The sequence below is a fragment of the Rhodnius prolixus genome, unplaced genomic scaffold (assembly GCF_049639745.1).
Source record: "Rhodnius prolixus isolate KJV_2025 unplaced genomic scaffold, Rpr scaffold_5, whole genome shotgun sequence".
In the NCBI taxonomy this organism is placed as follows: domain Eukaryota; kingdom Metazoa; phylum Arthropoda; class Insecta; order Hemiptera; family Reduviidae; genus Rhodnius; species Rhodnius prolixus.
The window spans coordinates 8,723,702-8,738,501 of NW_027411624.1; the positions used below are offsets into that span (position 1 = coordinate 8,723,702).

At 29.4% G+C, this 14,800-nt stretch overlaps 3 protein-coding genes and 1 long non-coding RNA gene across 5 annotated transcripts in view; 2 read left to right on the top strand and 2 right to left on the bottom strand.

The window, feature by feature from the left end:
- LOC141458760 (uncharacterized) overlaps positions 1–3,380 on the top strand; it is a 45,046-nt gene extending 41,666 nt beyond the window's left edge. For both annotated transcript variants that reach the window (XM_074137186.1, XM_074137185.1), the window contains one exon: positions 3,208–3,380. The gene's annotated coding sequence lies outside the window, so the exon portion shown is untranslated. The remainder of the gene's footprint in view (positions 1–3,207) is intronic.
- On the bottom strand, positions 611–2,942 carry Mpc1 (mitochondrial pyruvate carrier). The gene is made up of 3 exons (XM_074137227.1): positions 2,572–2,942; positions 2,393–2,493; positions 611–1,823 (listed from the first exon to the last, which is right to left on the bottom strand). Exons 1-3 carry the CDS (start codon positions 2,637–2,639, stop codon positions 1,669–1,671), a joined length of 324 nt encoding a protein of 107 aa, XP_073993328.1. The 5' UTR covers positions 2,640–2,942; the 3' UTR covers positions 611–1,668.
- On the top strand, positions 3,117–7,374 carry ppan (Brix domain-containing protein peter pan). The gene is made up of 8 exons (XM_074135713.1): positions 3,117–3,134; positions 3,208–3,375; positions 3,457–3,780; positions 4,325–4,509; positions 4,919–5,063; positions 6,749–6,858; positions 7,018–7,256; positions 7,361–7,374. Exons 1-8 carry the CDS (start codon positions 3,117–3,119, stop codon positions 7,372–7,374), a joined length of 1,203 nt encoding a protein of 400 aa, XP_073991814.1.
- Positions 7,375–7,665: 291 nt separating this feature from the next.
- On the bottom strand, positions 7,666–10,165 carry LOC141458779 (uncharacterized). Its single transcript, XR_012461175.1, has 2 exons — positions 10,047–10,165; positions 7,666–8,077 (listed from the first exon to the last, which is right to left on the bottom strand). It is a non-coding gene; the product is annotated as an uncharacterized lncRNA (long non-coding RNA).
- Positions 10,166–14,800: the final 4,635 nt, after the last annotated feature.

Consider the following 14,800-nt stretch of genomic DNA (forward strand, 5'->3'; position numbering starts at 1 on the left):
GTTTCTTGTTTGTCTGACCAAGATAGATTTGTAATGATATAAAGGTATCCATAAAATTGTTTTTGGGATAGTAAAAGGCAAGGGTTTAGCTCCCTTCTTATTAAGGCAAAAAAGCTTGAACTTACCTTGTAACTACCTCTCATCTTATACATTTGCGAGACGTATACTTTTGCTCAGATATAAGGAAACATAGAAGTTAGAATTGCAGTTAAAAAAAGTTGGTATTCACTCTTAATTTAATTTTTTTTTTTGGTTCTATTCAATCTTATTGTCTCGTTGTTTTTTCAATTTTATACTTTTCCATTTGTTAAGATTCAATTTTTTTCAAACATTTTTCGTAATTATGTTGGAAGTTATTAGTATTGAAAAATACTTTCTTTTTTCAATTGTTATTTTTAGCCTTCTTTAATAGATGTATTTGTGTGATGTGTCTGTAAAGCTTCATGCCTACTTCATGAACATTCTGAATAGACTTTTAAGTGACATGACTATAACATTTAACAATGAGATAGCATTTTCTCAAAGATCTTTTTCCTGAATTGATTCAGTTATCATTTCCTTCCTGTAAGTGATTTTTTTGGTACTTGCGGGATGTTTAAGTAAAATTACATTTATTTAAAAATATATTTTTCACTATTTAACAAATATACATCTATATCTCTCAAATATAAACAGAAATATATGTATTTTCAAAATGACAACAGTGCAAAAACAACTTTATTTAAATATTTAAAGAAAATTTAAGTATTTTATCTCTTACAGAAAAAGAGAAAAAAAATTGTCAAAGTTGGGTGTTTTTCAACTTTACGATTTTTTGTGCAGTTTTTGACGATCAACCCTTATACAACTGTCCTACAGGACAGTTTTAATTAAGGGTAGGAAGTAATTTTTTTTATAAATTTGTTAGGGTTTTTTCTATAAGAGGTTTTTTTACAAGTGTTTAAAAAAATTGATTTTTTAAAAATAATCCTTAAATTCTTAATTCATTTTTTATAAAATTTGGTCTCACTTTACATTTAAAGAAAACTCTATATAGTAGAAATTTATAAATATCAATTTATCAATGATCTCAACTGAAATGATACTTTCTGTTGAACTAATAATAAAAATTACTGACAGTATAAAATTTAATGTAGGATCATGTTTTAGATAACAGAATTTATTTAGGCAAAACTAAAATAATTGAATTTCTATTAACTAAGTAAAGTTATAAACTTGGAATAATTTTGAACTGTAAAATGAAAATCAATCAATAAAAATTTCAAAAATGATAATTCTTATTAGTTTATACATAGGTATTCAATAAATGGAGGCTTCAGTAATTTTATGTAGTCTTTAACATTGCACTATAATACTTCCATTTCATTAAATATAATGTAGAAATTAATTAAAGGGTAAAGTACTTGAGCAACTCCTCATTCTTGATTCTAATTTCAAATTAAGAAGCCTATAAATTCTTTATAGTTTTTTTTTTGTTTTTAAACATCTCACATTCATCTAATTAACATGGAATCAGTACTATTCCGGAATGTTGTAAATTTTGTCATTTACAGCTTCAGTCTTGATTCGATTATAAACTAGTAATTTCTCTATTATTTTTCATCGTTTAATTAAATGTCTATAGTAATTCAAGCTAAATTAATTCTAATAATCTTGTAAATATATTTATCATTTGTTTTCAGATAAATAATGATAGTTTATGAATCTAGCACCTTGTGTCAATTGTGCAACTTCATTTGTTGCATGACACGCTAACAGTAGTAGATTCCGTGGTTGAACCTTCCACGCAAATCTCATGAAGACCAATGAATAAACTGACAGCGCTGAAATCATATTATGAATACAAAATGTTGAATATTATAATTTTTCAATTATTAAAAAATCTCAAAAGTTTCTTCCAACTTGAATTTTCACCTAAAGATTCATTTGTCCCGTATCAAAAAACTAACAAGTACAATTGACTTCAAATATGTATATCTTACAAATATTTTTTCCCCCTACACGTTTCTAACATTTGGGGAGTATGTCCTTAATCCGCTTTTTGAGTGGCGAGTTTTGAAAATTTAACAATTGTGTTACCACCTTAGAGAGTTGGACAAGAAATTTAAAGAACATCGTAGAATCGTAGTTGAGGTAAGTAAGAAAGAAAAAAATACCTTCATTAATGTGCATCCGGTTACCAGACCTTGGCCGGAAGCTTCTAGTGGGGTTTTTCGATTATACTTAAACGGAAGATGAATGTCGAACTTATGCGTTGTTGGAACGTTTAATTTTTACATTTCAAAATGCAGGGGCCCAGCTTTCTGGTGAAAACTCAAGTTCGAAGATATGATTTTCTCAAAATACTTCCTTTTTCAAAAATAATTAGTATAATTGAGCCTAAATTATTTACCTAAGGTCATTTTGCCACTAATAATAGTTGGATCTTTCTGTGTATCAGCTATTGCAGCTATTGGAATACCCCAATTGGCAACTGGTCCCCAAAAATGTGTACTATCAACATAATTTTGAGAAAAAAATATTTGATTAAAAAATATTTTTAAAAGAATGTTTTATTTAAATCTAGCTTACCTCATCAAATAGTCTCGAAATTCTTTTTTCTTTAATTCGTTTACCAATTTCCTACCTAAATTAGCCATTTTTTATTTGTATTTTTACTCAGTCTTAATATATGTTTTAAAAAAAACCGACACCTTTCTGTTCAAACAACTAAATGAAACTGATTTTCTACATAAAATTGCCCTACTATCACAGACAATTAGCTTGCTTATTATGTGGCTTCAACGTGTCCTTCAAATTCTCTATTGGAATAATATAGATAAATTGAAAATAGTAAAGGATTCTGCTAAATTAATATCTGTAAAATTTCAAAATGTTTATTTTTTTCTGTTCTAAGAAATTATTAGATTATTTTTTGAACAATAATATTATTGGGAGGTAATTTGTTGTTATAAAAGGTTAGCGCACATGGGTATTTTACGAGTACTGTCAGGTTATAAATGTATATGGAAGAGTGCTTGTTCTTGCAAGTTTAATGTGTGTATGTTGTTCTTTGATGAGGTTCTTATAATTTGTTAGGGTTGAATAGTTGACTTGGGAAGATCAGTTAACGAATCATGGCTAGAAAGAGAAGGGTAATTTTACTATCTTTATTACATATATTTTTACTTATAAAACTGTTATTATCACTGATATATTCCTTTGTAGGGAAGATGTGTTAAGAAAAATAAACAGCTTACTTCGGTTGAGCCAGAACATTTAACAAGAGCACCACATTCTTTCATTTTCCACCGAGGCACTGTAGGAAAATATGTTTCATCGTTGGTAAAAGATTTTAGAAAAATTGTTGAACCATTTACTGCGTCAAATTTGAAAGTAAGTAATTAATTTTAAATTTATCAGATTTGAAAACTCTTATACTTGTGAATCACAAATTTATTGCTCAATTTATTTTAGGCAAGAAGAAAAAATTCTCTCAAAGATTTCGTATCAGTGTCCGGATTACTTCATGTTTCTCATATGATGGTGTTCACTTGTTCACCTGAAAGTCCGTATTTGCGACTGGTTAGACTACCCCGTGGTCCTACACTTACTTTTAAAATACATGACTATGTGCTGGCCAGAGATGTTGCTTCATCACTGAAGAAACAGTATTCTCATCCAAGATTATACCAGACTGCTCCACTTCTTATCATGAATGGCTTTTCTGGCGAGTCATCTCAACTTAAACTTATGGTTGCATCTTTCCAGAGTATGTTTCCAGTTCTTAATATTTCCAAGGTGAGAAGTTACTTTACAGCATTATATATGTAGTTTCTAAATTTGTTGATTTACCTGCATTATTTAATACTAATGATTGTATTATATTTGTTAATCATCCTTCGTTTGTTAAGATAGATTCAAAACGTGTCGGCATATTTGGCTACAGTTCGAATTCTTTCGCACTTTTTTTTCTATTCTTTCTGTATTTCAATGACAGAAAAGAATAGCTTCGCCGATAAAAACTTGATTTGCGGATAAATGTCAATTTTTGTCAAGAACAAAAATGTTGTAGGTGTTCTGTTTAAATAAAGATCAAATCTATCTACCTGCAGTGATGCATGGGCTAAAATATTTCATAGTTCAGAGTAATTGACGTTTCCATTGCCTGTGAAGGTAATGAATCTATAAGTTGCGATAAGAGAATTAAAATCATGATGCAGTAGACTCAAACATAAAAGGAGTTTTGTGTAAGAAAGAAGCTGAATGACTGCCCAGAAAAAAATCCTACAATATTATTATCATTCTAGAGAGATTTTATTATTTATTCATTTTTGTATTTTAGATAAACTTAAATAATGTCCATCGATGTTTGCTTCTTAATTATAATTCAAATACAAATACGATTGACGTAAGACATTACATGATCAGAGTGACCCCTGTTGGTGTATCAAAGAGTGTGAAAAAATTACTTTCGTCAAAAGTGCCAAATCTGTCTCGGTTTAGTGATATCGCCGATTTCGTTGAAAAGTAAGTTTCTTTTTATTCAAAATTACGTTTTCACAGTTTTCCATTTTGCCAAAGTTGTTTTTTTAGCAGTGCTTGTATGGATGAAAATTGATTTTGAAAACTGATGTATATATGTATTCAAAAACTTATTTCTAAAATTTCCAACTAGATTTTTTAATTCTCTGAGACCCTCTGTTTTGTAAATATCCATCATTTTTGGAAGTTAATTTCAGAAGAGTTTTGAAAGAGTCACGAGTTAGTTGTATTATTGAAGTGTTATTTGAAGGTACCATGTATTAGTTCCACAAAAAAAGGTGAATAAGTTTAGCAAAGAAATTTAAAAATATTGATAGAATTGTTTCTTTAATGTAGCAATGTTAACCATTCGCTATTACCCAATACATGCTGTTAAAATCATTTGAATTTATAGGGCAGATGCATTGAGTGAAAGTGAAGGTGAAGACGATCCAAACAGTCATGTAGAACTACCGCAGGATATTCGTTCCAGAGGTAATATCGTCGGAAACACCTCAGCTATTCGATTGACAGAATTGGGGCCTAGATTAACCTTGCAGGTACACTCTTCTTCTTTTTTTTGTTACTTTTTTCAAGTAAGTTCTTGTTTGTAGTCTGTTGTCACAAGTGCTCACATATGCGCATTGAATTTAAATTTAATTCATTTAGTTCAAATATGCGTTCCTTCATGGCTCAATTAATTAGTATGTAATTTTTTAATCCTACCTTCTTGATGTCGTTTTTTTTATTTTTAGAAGTTCCTTAATATTGAGGTTTTCCTCCACAAAATATTTCTTCAAGAATTCATCAGCCTTGTTATAATCTTCGTAATTTTCTCTCCGCCATACTTTAAGAGTTCCAAATTAACTCCTCCAGCTTCAGGCTGTGCTGCCTTTTTTCAGTTTCTCTTCTTTTATCTTTATCCCACCTTGTTAAATGAATTCCACTCTTTTTTAAATTCCTTTCTATCTCCCTTAAGCAAATTTGAATCTTAAATTACCCAATTATTTAACTTAATTGCTACTAGTTAATTTATTTTTTATTATTATTATTTTTACTCATCTTTCTTATAACTGACCAGGTTTCTGTTAATTGTTGGAATTCAGGTTTAGCACTAATATTAGTGCATATCACTTCCCATTCTTCATTTTTACTTATCATCTTATTTAAGCTTTCTTTCTGGTCAATATAATTCTTCATATTTGATTTTTCTTTCGTAGTGAGCCATTTCTGATAAGCAAAATGTTTATTTTCTATAGCTTGTAGCAATTCATTTGACAGCCTCCTTTATCTGTCAATATTATTTCGACTTACTTCTGTTCCTAAAATTTCTCCTACCACTTTCTTTAATTTTTCTAGTAAATACAGATATATCTGTTCTCTTCCTCTGACTGCTGTTCATTCCATTTTTTTTATTATTTCCTATTGGAAGCAACCTCTTATATTGGAATCCTGTAAAAGTTCCAATTGTGAATTTTCGTTTTTGCCAGTACTCCGTGTTCCCTTTATTTTCATCATTATTTTTATTGCCAGATTAATCTATGTTCATGCACCCTTTCTTAGGTAAGGAAAGTAAGAAAAGTTGGCAGTATGGGACTTCTTCAAGCTGCATACTATCTTCGCCAGTGTCAGCCTTCTAAACCTGACCTGTTGAGATTTATATTTTTCTGTTTTTAAAAAGAGATGGTTTAATATAGTTTGCGTTTGCTGAAGTAACCTCTGATAACCCATTAAAACGCTTTCTGCTCTGTTCGATTATTGGAGTATTGATAACATAATGTGATAACTTTTTCTTCAACGATAAGTACTTTCTCTATTGGCTTTTAAGGCATAAACAATATTAAGCAAAGGCTTTTAATGCTATCAGTGAAAATAATGTAATTAATCTAATTCCTCCAAAATTTTAGTTAATATTGCAGAATTATCCTAAAATTGGCAAGGATCTGATTATCTTGTTGGATATCTTCAAATCTGTTAAAGAAGTTTTATAATTCTTTGATTACCGTGTCATGCACAAAATTAGTTTTTCTTTCTAAAGAACATAGGCTGCATTAGATATGTATTCGATATCCCATAATCATTATGCTCACAAAAAGTGATTTTTTTGGGCGGATTAATTTAATTTGAAGAGTGGCCAATGCTTTGTATTAAACCTCAAACTTTATTGGATTCTCTAGGAATTAAGTCCTTTATTCAAAAACAAAATATCTACCATTCTTATTTAATTAAATTAATTATATTCCAGTTAATAAAAGTGGAAACGGGATTAATGGATGGAGAGGTCCTTTACCATGAATACATTCACAAAACAGAAGAAGAGAAAGCGGAAATTCTTCGACGAAGAGAAGAAACAAAGTAAATTATTCATTTTTAATTTCATCAGTAATTTCACGTCTAAAATTTTAACTTTGTTTACTTTTCTTACATCGAAAAGGAGCTGGAATCATTATTTTTTTATGAAATTCTGTAGCCCTGAACGCAAGTTGCTCTGAGCTCATAGTGTTAATTTTTCAGGAAATTGAAACTCAAAAGAAAACAACAACAAATGGAAAATGTCAAGAAAAAGGAAGCTATCAAAGAGGAACATAAAAAAAAGAGTTTAGAAGGAATGAAGAAAAAGAAAGATGATAAAGTTGAAATTGTGAAAGAAAAATCTGAACCACAGATAAGTCCTGACGTTGAGGATGAAAACGTGAATGAGGATGATGATGCTGAATGGTATAGAAAGGAAGTTGGAAAAGAGCCTGAACCTGGTATTTATAACTTTATTTTCAACTATTCATCAATATTTCTTTGTGACTGAACAGCAGAATTTCGTTTAATTAGTCCTTTTTTTAAAAACTAATAAAATTCTCAGTGTTAGATAGTTAATGGAAAAAATTATGAAGTGAGAAGTAAATTTTTCATTAAATCATTTTTTCTTAAATTTTATGTTCAGAGTTTTACTTTTAAAAATTGATTTTTTGTTTTATTTTCCTTGCCGATTTAGAATTATTTCAACATAAACCAAAATCTGCTTTAAAAAGGAAAAGTGACTCCCTTCACAATAACTGGCGAACTAAAAAAATTAAAAAAGAAGTAAAAAGTGTAAAATGGAGTGATCAACAGGACGAGAAGTGGCGAAATAAAAAAGTGAAGTGGAATGATCAACAGGATGGTAGGAAAAGAGCTAGAAGTACAAATTTTAAAAATAATAAATCAAATCGAAAAGGGAATTTCAAAACTGGTGGGAAGAATAAGAGAAAACAAACTATAATTCAACCTAGACGAAAAAGAAAACAGGGTAGTAGAGTCACAAAAGATGGCAGAAGATATTGAAATGTTTGAGTAAGTGTTCAAAAGTTGTACAAAACGTTTTTATTGAATTATATTATTATGTACATGTAAAAATAAAACATCTTCGAAGTGTCTTGAAACAATAAGATTTTTTCTCTGCCGTATTCCTCATTATTAGTTAAACGGTTTTTGGACGTTCGCCGATCATTAGGATATAATTAACGTAGCTAATCTTCGGTACTGGCAAGACTGTACCGCTAGAACTGCTGAAGGTGAACAACCGAAACCTCTTCATGAACTAAACATGTTGCAGAAAAGATTCGATTAAAAATTTGGAGTCACTAGTGCCAAAAATAACAATAAATATTTATCTTTATGAATGTCTATCTTTTTTGATTATAAAACTAAACTAGAATTTCATTTATTTTTTTTAAATATTTAAAAAAACTTGAACCTAGGATGGAGAGGAGCTTTTTTAGGCCTGTAAAATGTTTCCTCTATCTTAAGCATTAAGGAGTGCGTCCATTTGTGTATTACGAAACAACCTCATCATTACAGTGATTCAAGTAAAAAAAATGCACGTATCTTCATTTTGTATCAAGGATGTGTTTCAAATCAACTAAGTTGGCCGTTCGAAGTTGTCACCAAGTTGAAACTTCAAATATAAAACAATAGAAAACTTTTTTTTATAGTAGGAATGGATTTCATCATCAATGTGACTTCCTACCCTATTTAACCTCCACAATCTTTCCGTGTTTGCTGTACTTTTATTATTTAAAATTTAAATACATTTGTTTTATTGCATTATTTGTAGCGATATGCGATAGTAGTTGAAATATTGAAACTTAGGTATTGCGATATTTCTAAATATTGATGATGCAGTACCGAAAAGATTAATGATATTAAAAATGGAATTAGAACAGGAGGTAAAAAACAATTATTCTACTTTCTTATTTGAAGTACTTTACTTTAAATTTAAAAATAAAGTTTCAGGTTATTTGATCCAGTAATAAAAATTTAGCAAACGGCTCTTGGGCATTCAATATAAATAATGAATGAGAAAGGGATAAGTTTAAATTTTAAGCAAGCAACATATTCTGGGCAAAATATGTACGGTTCATATTTAAGCAATATTACAACTAATATATGTAGTCACCTCCGTCCACGACACCTAATTGGTAGTTGGACGCAAAGCCCGCCTGAATAAATGGCATTACTTTACTTTAAAACTAATGTATACTTCAGAGATTTTAATTGCACACGAAACAAATTAGAGCTTTACAATGTGGTAAGTTTACAGTTTATACTATGTTAATAAAGTAAAAACGAACATTTATTATAGACGAACCGTTTTCATCGCTAGGAGAAATTCATGTACTTGTTAAATTGGAGGTTTTTTGAGGTTTAACTCTTAAATGCCACCGCAAAATGAAAAGATGTAAGCTTCTGATATATCATACCCCAAGAATAGTCCATCTAAGTATTAATATTCTAGTATAAGCACTAGAACATTCATTCAAAGTACTTTAATGCTCATACATCTATCTAATTTGTTTACAGAGCTTTATTTTATTTACTTAACTATAGAGTGGGTTAAAACCCGATGTTACCTACGCATAACTTCTTCCTTGTTTTTATCTTCTTACATAACTACTACCTGTTGAATATATCTACTTTTTGAGAACATGCACCACTGAACATCTTTTTATTGATCTGGAAGAGAAATACCTACAGCATTGACCCGAAAAATACTTGCATCTTAAGAGGTGATACTTTAAAAGAAAATTTTCTTTATTTATTCAATTCACGGTATTGAATACCGTGTTTATTTTAGAACTTGACAATGCAAAGCAGTACTTATTTCATTTGCTTAATTTTCCAAGGAAGGCGTGTGGAGACTGTAAAATGAATAGAACTATACAAACACAAAGCTATTAAATAAACATTTTGAACGGAAAAAGAAACCAAAACTCGGACACCCTACTTACAGTAATTCTATACGAAACTCACCAATATCTGAGCAAATTTTACCAAACACTAAAAAGTGAACATACTAGTATCTTGCTTGATATTTAATAGTAAAATGTTCAAGATTTGAACATTTACGCAATATTCATTAAGTAATTAGAATCACATTTTCATCAATTTTTAATATTAAAATATTTCCCACTACAAATGCAGTTAGTATAATTCAGAGCTTGCGCGCCCCCTCATGTAAAATACCATTTTTAAACATTCCCTATACGTAAGAAATTCACAAGCCTTACATTCCATCTGGGTTTCATTTATTTTGTAACAATTTTTATTTTACTATTTCACTATCTTATTTTTACCAAAATTGTTTTCTTTATTAAAATTTTAAACATCAGGATCACATGTGATATTTTGTAAGTAACCTCAAATAACCTCCTTCCCTCAGTCAACAAGTTAAGTTTGAGTCGGAAGCATGCTAGGTGTGGAATTTACTAATCTATATTTTAATAGCTTAATCAAACTCAGAAGATGAGAAAAAAACCATGTGTTTCTAGTGTATGATCAACACAATCAGCGTAACATTGCACATTTAGTTTATAATTCAAAAAAATGATCATGCTCAGTGATATTTCATAAATAATACTTACTTTTATTGCTGCAAATAAACCACTCAAAATTAAAGAGGGGTTTTAGTGAAGTTAACTTATTTCTTAAATTGTTTAAATTTTTGTTTTTTATTCCGACGCATCGACCTCTACGGTCATTAGCCCCTTGTTTTTAGTTGATTACTAGAAGTACACCGTATTCTTTGATTTCCATTATTTTGGTCACAAGGATAGGTAAAAATTTTTAAATAAACTATGAATAGCAAATCAGCTTTTATATATGCACAGTGCATCAAATTTCGTTAATGCTCCCTGTAAAAATACATAATTTTTATTTTTTTTTACATCAAATTACACTACGTTTAGTTTAAAGTTTATTAAAGCACTACAAAATAAGAATCATAAGTGTGATTATATTTGTTTGCTGAAATGAGTGCAGTGGTCACAGGCGTTCTATCTTTATCCATTACTTATGAAGACTGCAAGGTTGCGGCCTACTAATGCTCTGCTCTCATCTGAAATGAATAACCTCTAAGGAACCATCATTACATGCAGCAGCACGCCGGAAAATGTTAGGTGATTCTGATCCATTCTATTCCGAAGTTTAAAAACTTATGGAAATGTACCTACTACTCTGCCTTTGAGGGACTGTTTCTCAGGTATCTTTTCTATTATTTTATACGTTCTAAGTATTATTACATAAACTAAACCCGTGATTCTGATAAATAATCTTTTCCTTTCAATCTGAATAATTTTTTTTTATTGCATGTTATTAGTGAATGTTTTTCCTGTTACAGTGTTTTCTTTTACTTCTTCATCTACTTTTTACTTTTATTGGTTTTTTGTACTTAGGCAAATTAGCCATTTGTGTAAAATCTTGATGAAAGTTCACTGACTTAAGCAAATATTATTTTTTAACAATCTTAATCTAGGTACGGATTAAATTGTAATAATTAATGTAATATTCTTTTCCATTATCCAGGGCTTTCTAACGCTATACCAGCCTTGAGCACATAAGTAACTCTCATCTTTCATCTGAACTTATTTTCTCAATGGTTTCTTCACTACACCTGTCAATACGCTGGTTGATATAAGTCCATTCTCACCCATTCTATTTCGGAGCATAAAGAAGGCAAGAAAATCTACCTATCACGGGCCTGTGTGGAACTGTTGTTCAGGATAGTTTATATATTATTTCATATTATAACAGAAACCAAAACTTTTATACAGATTTTTCCCTCAGAAAATGGAAAAGTTTCAATTTTTGTAGAAAGTAGGTTTTAATTTGACTGATAAATTCAACGTCAAACTGAATGTGAATTCTAAATATTTGTTCAATCTATTTAAACCGTTTTTAGTCATACTAATCATTTTTTAATTCATTTTCATGAAAAAATTACACGAAAAAGATAAAAAAGGTGATGGAATTGTCAATCAAATTAACCTTAAATCATAAATCATATATGTGTTTTTTGGAAATATATATATTTCCTTTTCATTAAGTAACCACACTTAGCTTCTTTAATAAATTATTTTAATGTCAGATCAATGCTTCAGCTTAATTTCTATAAACAATACTTTACTGATAGCTTCCTATGTACAGATTTTATCATTTAAATTTAATATGTTTGAACAAAATTATAACTTTTATCGTAGAAGTTAAATGAAAAATAGTACAAAATTAAATTGCAACTTAGGAACAATTTAAATTAAAATAATTTGATGATACACCACGCAATGAATTCGTTATAAAAGATTGATCCGTTTAAAAGATTAACTGTAATTTTAACTTTAGATTTTAAGTTGTTCTTTGTTTCTTCTTCATTGAATAATGATTTTCAGATTGAAAACAGCCAACACTGTGAGTACTACCTGTTAAACCACGCATCAACTGAAGTGGAAATGAAAAAGACGGTGAGAAAACATCCATCAAAACAGTAAGTAAAACAACTTTTGTTATGAAACAATTGCTTAAAAAATGAATTATTTAGGGTATAGGTATTTTGCATGTTTGTATCACAATCTTATTTATTAAATGATTTTTGACTTCAAGTGCAAATAAAAAGTACTATTTAATAGGAGAATAAATAAATATTTATTTGCATAGCTATTTTGTTTTTACATAGATTTACATTCTATTACACGAAAAATATACATATAAATTAATAAAATACATTAAGAATTGCTAAAAATTGTTTAAAACTAACACAGAAGCTTAAAAAACAAATTAATTTAAGTAAAAATAAAAACTTTTAAAATATTTTATGAAATCTTACTTCGATTCTGAATGAAAAAAGTTTTAATATCGTTCAAAGTCGTTTCAAAATTTATTATTAACTTCATTGTCAATGAGAATTTGTAGCATTTATCTTAAATATTACTTAATTTAATTTAAAAATGGCTTCACATTAATGATTGCAAAAAAAATACAATTTAAATTGCGTGCATATGGAAATCTGGACAAAAATTAAAACAAAACTAAAAGCAGACACAACTCGCAAAGCGCTCTATCGGCAAGCTCAGAAACTACTCAGCAAGTAGTAGTTCTCAGGTTTTCCACTAGATCGCATAGGTATGTAGAATTCGTGTCTTTAATTTCATATATCATTTTTGTTACTTTTAATAATCTTCACTGTAGATAACATCAGTAATAACTAGCAAACTATTAATATTGGTATTATTGAATATTGGTTTGGGATGAGAGTGAAAGTGTAATTATTGTGTATAAATGTAAAGTTTACTATAAATTTGTTTAATAACATTGAATTAATTTTTTATTTGTATAAGACAACATTTTACTGATTCAGAGTAAGTAAAACTTAGGAATAATTTGTTTAGGTATTCTTAGAGATTATACAGGTAACGAATAAACCTTTATACATTTCATTATCTTTGAATAATATCCATTCCTACTCGTATATTAAAAAACTAATTGTCTATTATTTTTTTTTTTTTATTTTTTTTTTTGCGCATCAACAGCTGAGGTTATTAGCGCCCGGAGCTTTTTCCAGTGCACTGCCGGCCTCCGGACAGTGTTCTCTCGTTACAGACAACACTGTCCATCACCGGACAGTGAGCTGTAAGAAGCTCCTAGGAAGAGAAAATCAAAGGGTCAGCTGCTGGATTCGAACCCGGGACCTCCGCGTGGGAGTCCAGTATGCTAACCGCATAGCTAATCCCTTTCCTACTAATTGTCTATTTTTTTTTTTTTTTTTTTGCGCATCAACAGCTGAGGACTAATTGTCTATTATTATTTTTTTCGTTCTAAAAGTACAGATTATAAAGATTCACTTCTAAAGGAATAGTTTTTAAATTTTCGACTTGCCCAATGATCAATTTGTTAAAATATATTTACGTATTTGTGAATGAAATCAAATAGTGTATTGAGTTTTAATATATTTTGTTTTTCTGTATCCAGTGCTTTCGTCCAGGGCTGCTTTTCTGGCCATTCGCTAGCTGGTTGTTCAGATCATCTATCATCTAAAATGAGTACTATTAAAGCTCTAAACTTGAATGTCATCCATTGCTGCATTACAATGTGAGCATTCTACCATCAGTGTCTTACACAGCTGCTCTTAGGGTAGATTTCAGTTAATACATTCAGGTACCTTTATTTAATACTTCCAAAGCATGTTGAAATACTTTTCTTTATTCAAAAAGATACTTAAAATCTTTCTCGCGAATTTACTTACCACCCTGTACTTCATGTAATCTTATCTATTATTTAATGTGTTCAGTGAATTGCTGAGAAAATGATTTTTTTTTGTTTTGTTTTTAATAAAATAAATATTTCACTTATTCAAGTTGTACCATTAATTCTTTATTTTAAAGCACTTTTAGTATAACAATGAATCAAGTTCAGTCAATATACTAATTTTGTATTATTGTTATGCAGTACGTTAATCCAGCACTTCGCTGACTTGTACCCTTTATGATCGATCACACTACATGTACATGTCCACATAAGTTGAGGTGAAGCGAATACAATTTCGCATTCCTGGAAAAATCTATCTTCGCAATCTTGTGGGACTTTTCATTCAGGTAAATATATCTTAATTAAAACGTATGCCATTAAATTTAAAAAGGAAAGAATACTTTTCAGATTTATTAAATCTTACTTTGATTCTGAATGGAAAAAGTTTTAATATTATTCAAAGTAGTTTCAAAATTTATTATTAATTTCTTTGTCAATGAGAATTTGTAGCATTTATCTTAAGAAGTACTTAATTTGATTTAAAAATTGCTTCAAATTAATGATTGCAAAAAAAATACTATTGAAATTGCATGCATATTGAAATCTGGACAAAAATTAAAATACATAACTAAAAGCAGTCGCAACTGGCAAGCGCTCTTACGGCAAGGTCAAGAACTACTCGGCAAGTAGTAGTTCTCAGGTCTTCCACTAGATCGCATAGGTATGTAGAATTTATGTCTAATTTCAT

Coding starts and splice junctions, on each gene's coding strand:
- Mpc1 (XM_074137227.1), bottom strand. CDS start 2,639: ATGGCTAATTTAGGTAGGAAATTGGTAAACGAATTAAAGAAAAAAGAA. Junction 2,494..2,571: donor TTTCGAGACTATTTGATGAG/GTAAGCTAGATT, acceptor TTATGTTGATAG/TACACATTTTTGGGGACCAG. Junction 1,824..2,392: donor TAGTGGCAAAATGACCTTAG/GTAAATAATTTA, acceptor ATATGATTTCAG/CGCTGTCAGTTTATTCATTG.
- ppan (XM_074135713.1), top strand. Junction 3,781..4,324: donor CAGTTCTTAATATTTCCAAG/GTGAGAAGTTAC, acceptor TTTGTATTTTAG/ATAAACTTAAATAATGTCCA. Junction 4,510..4,918: donor ATCGCCGATTTCGTTGAAAA/GTAAGTTTCTTT, acceptor TTGAATTTATAG/GGCAGATGCATTGAGTGAAA.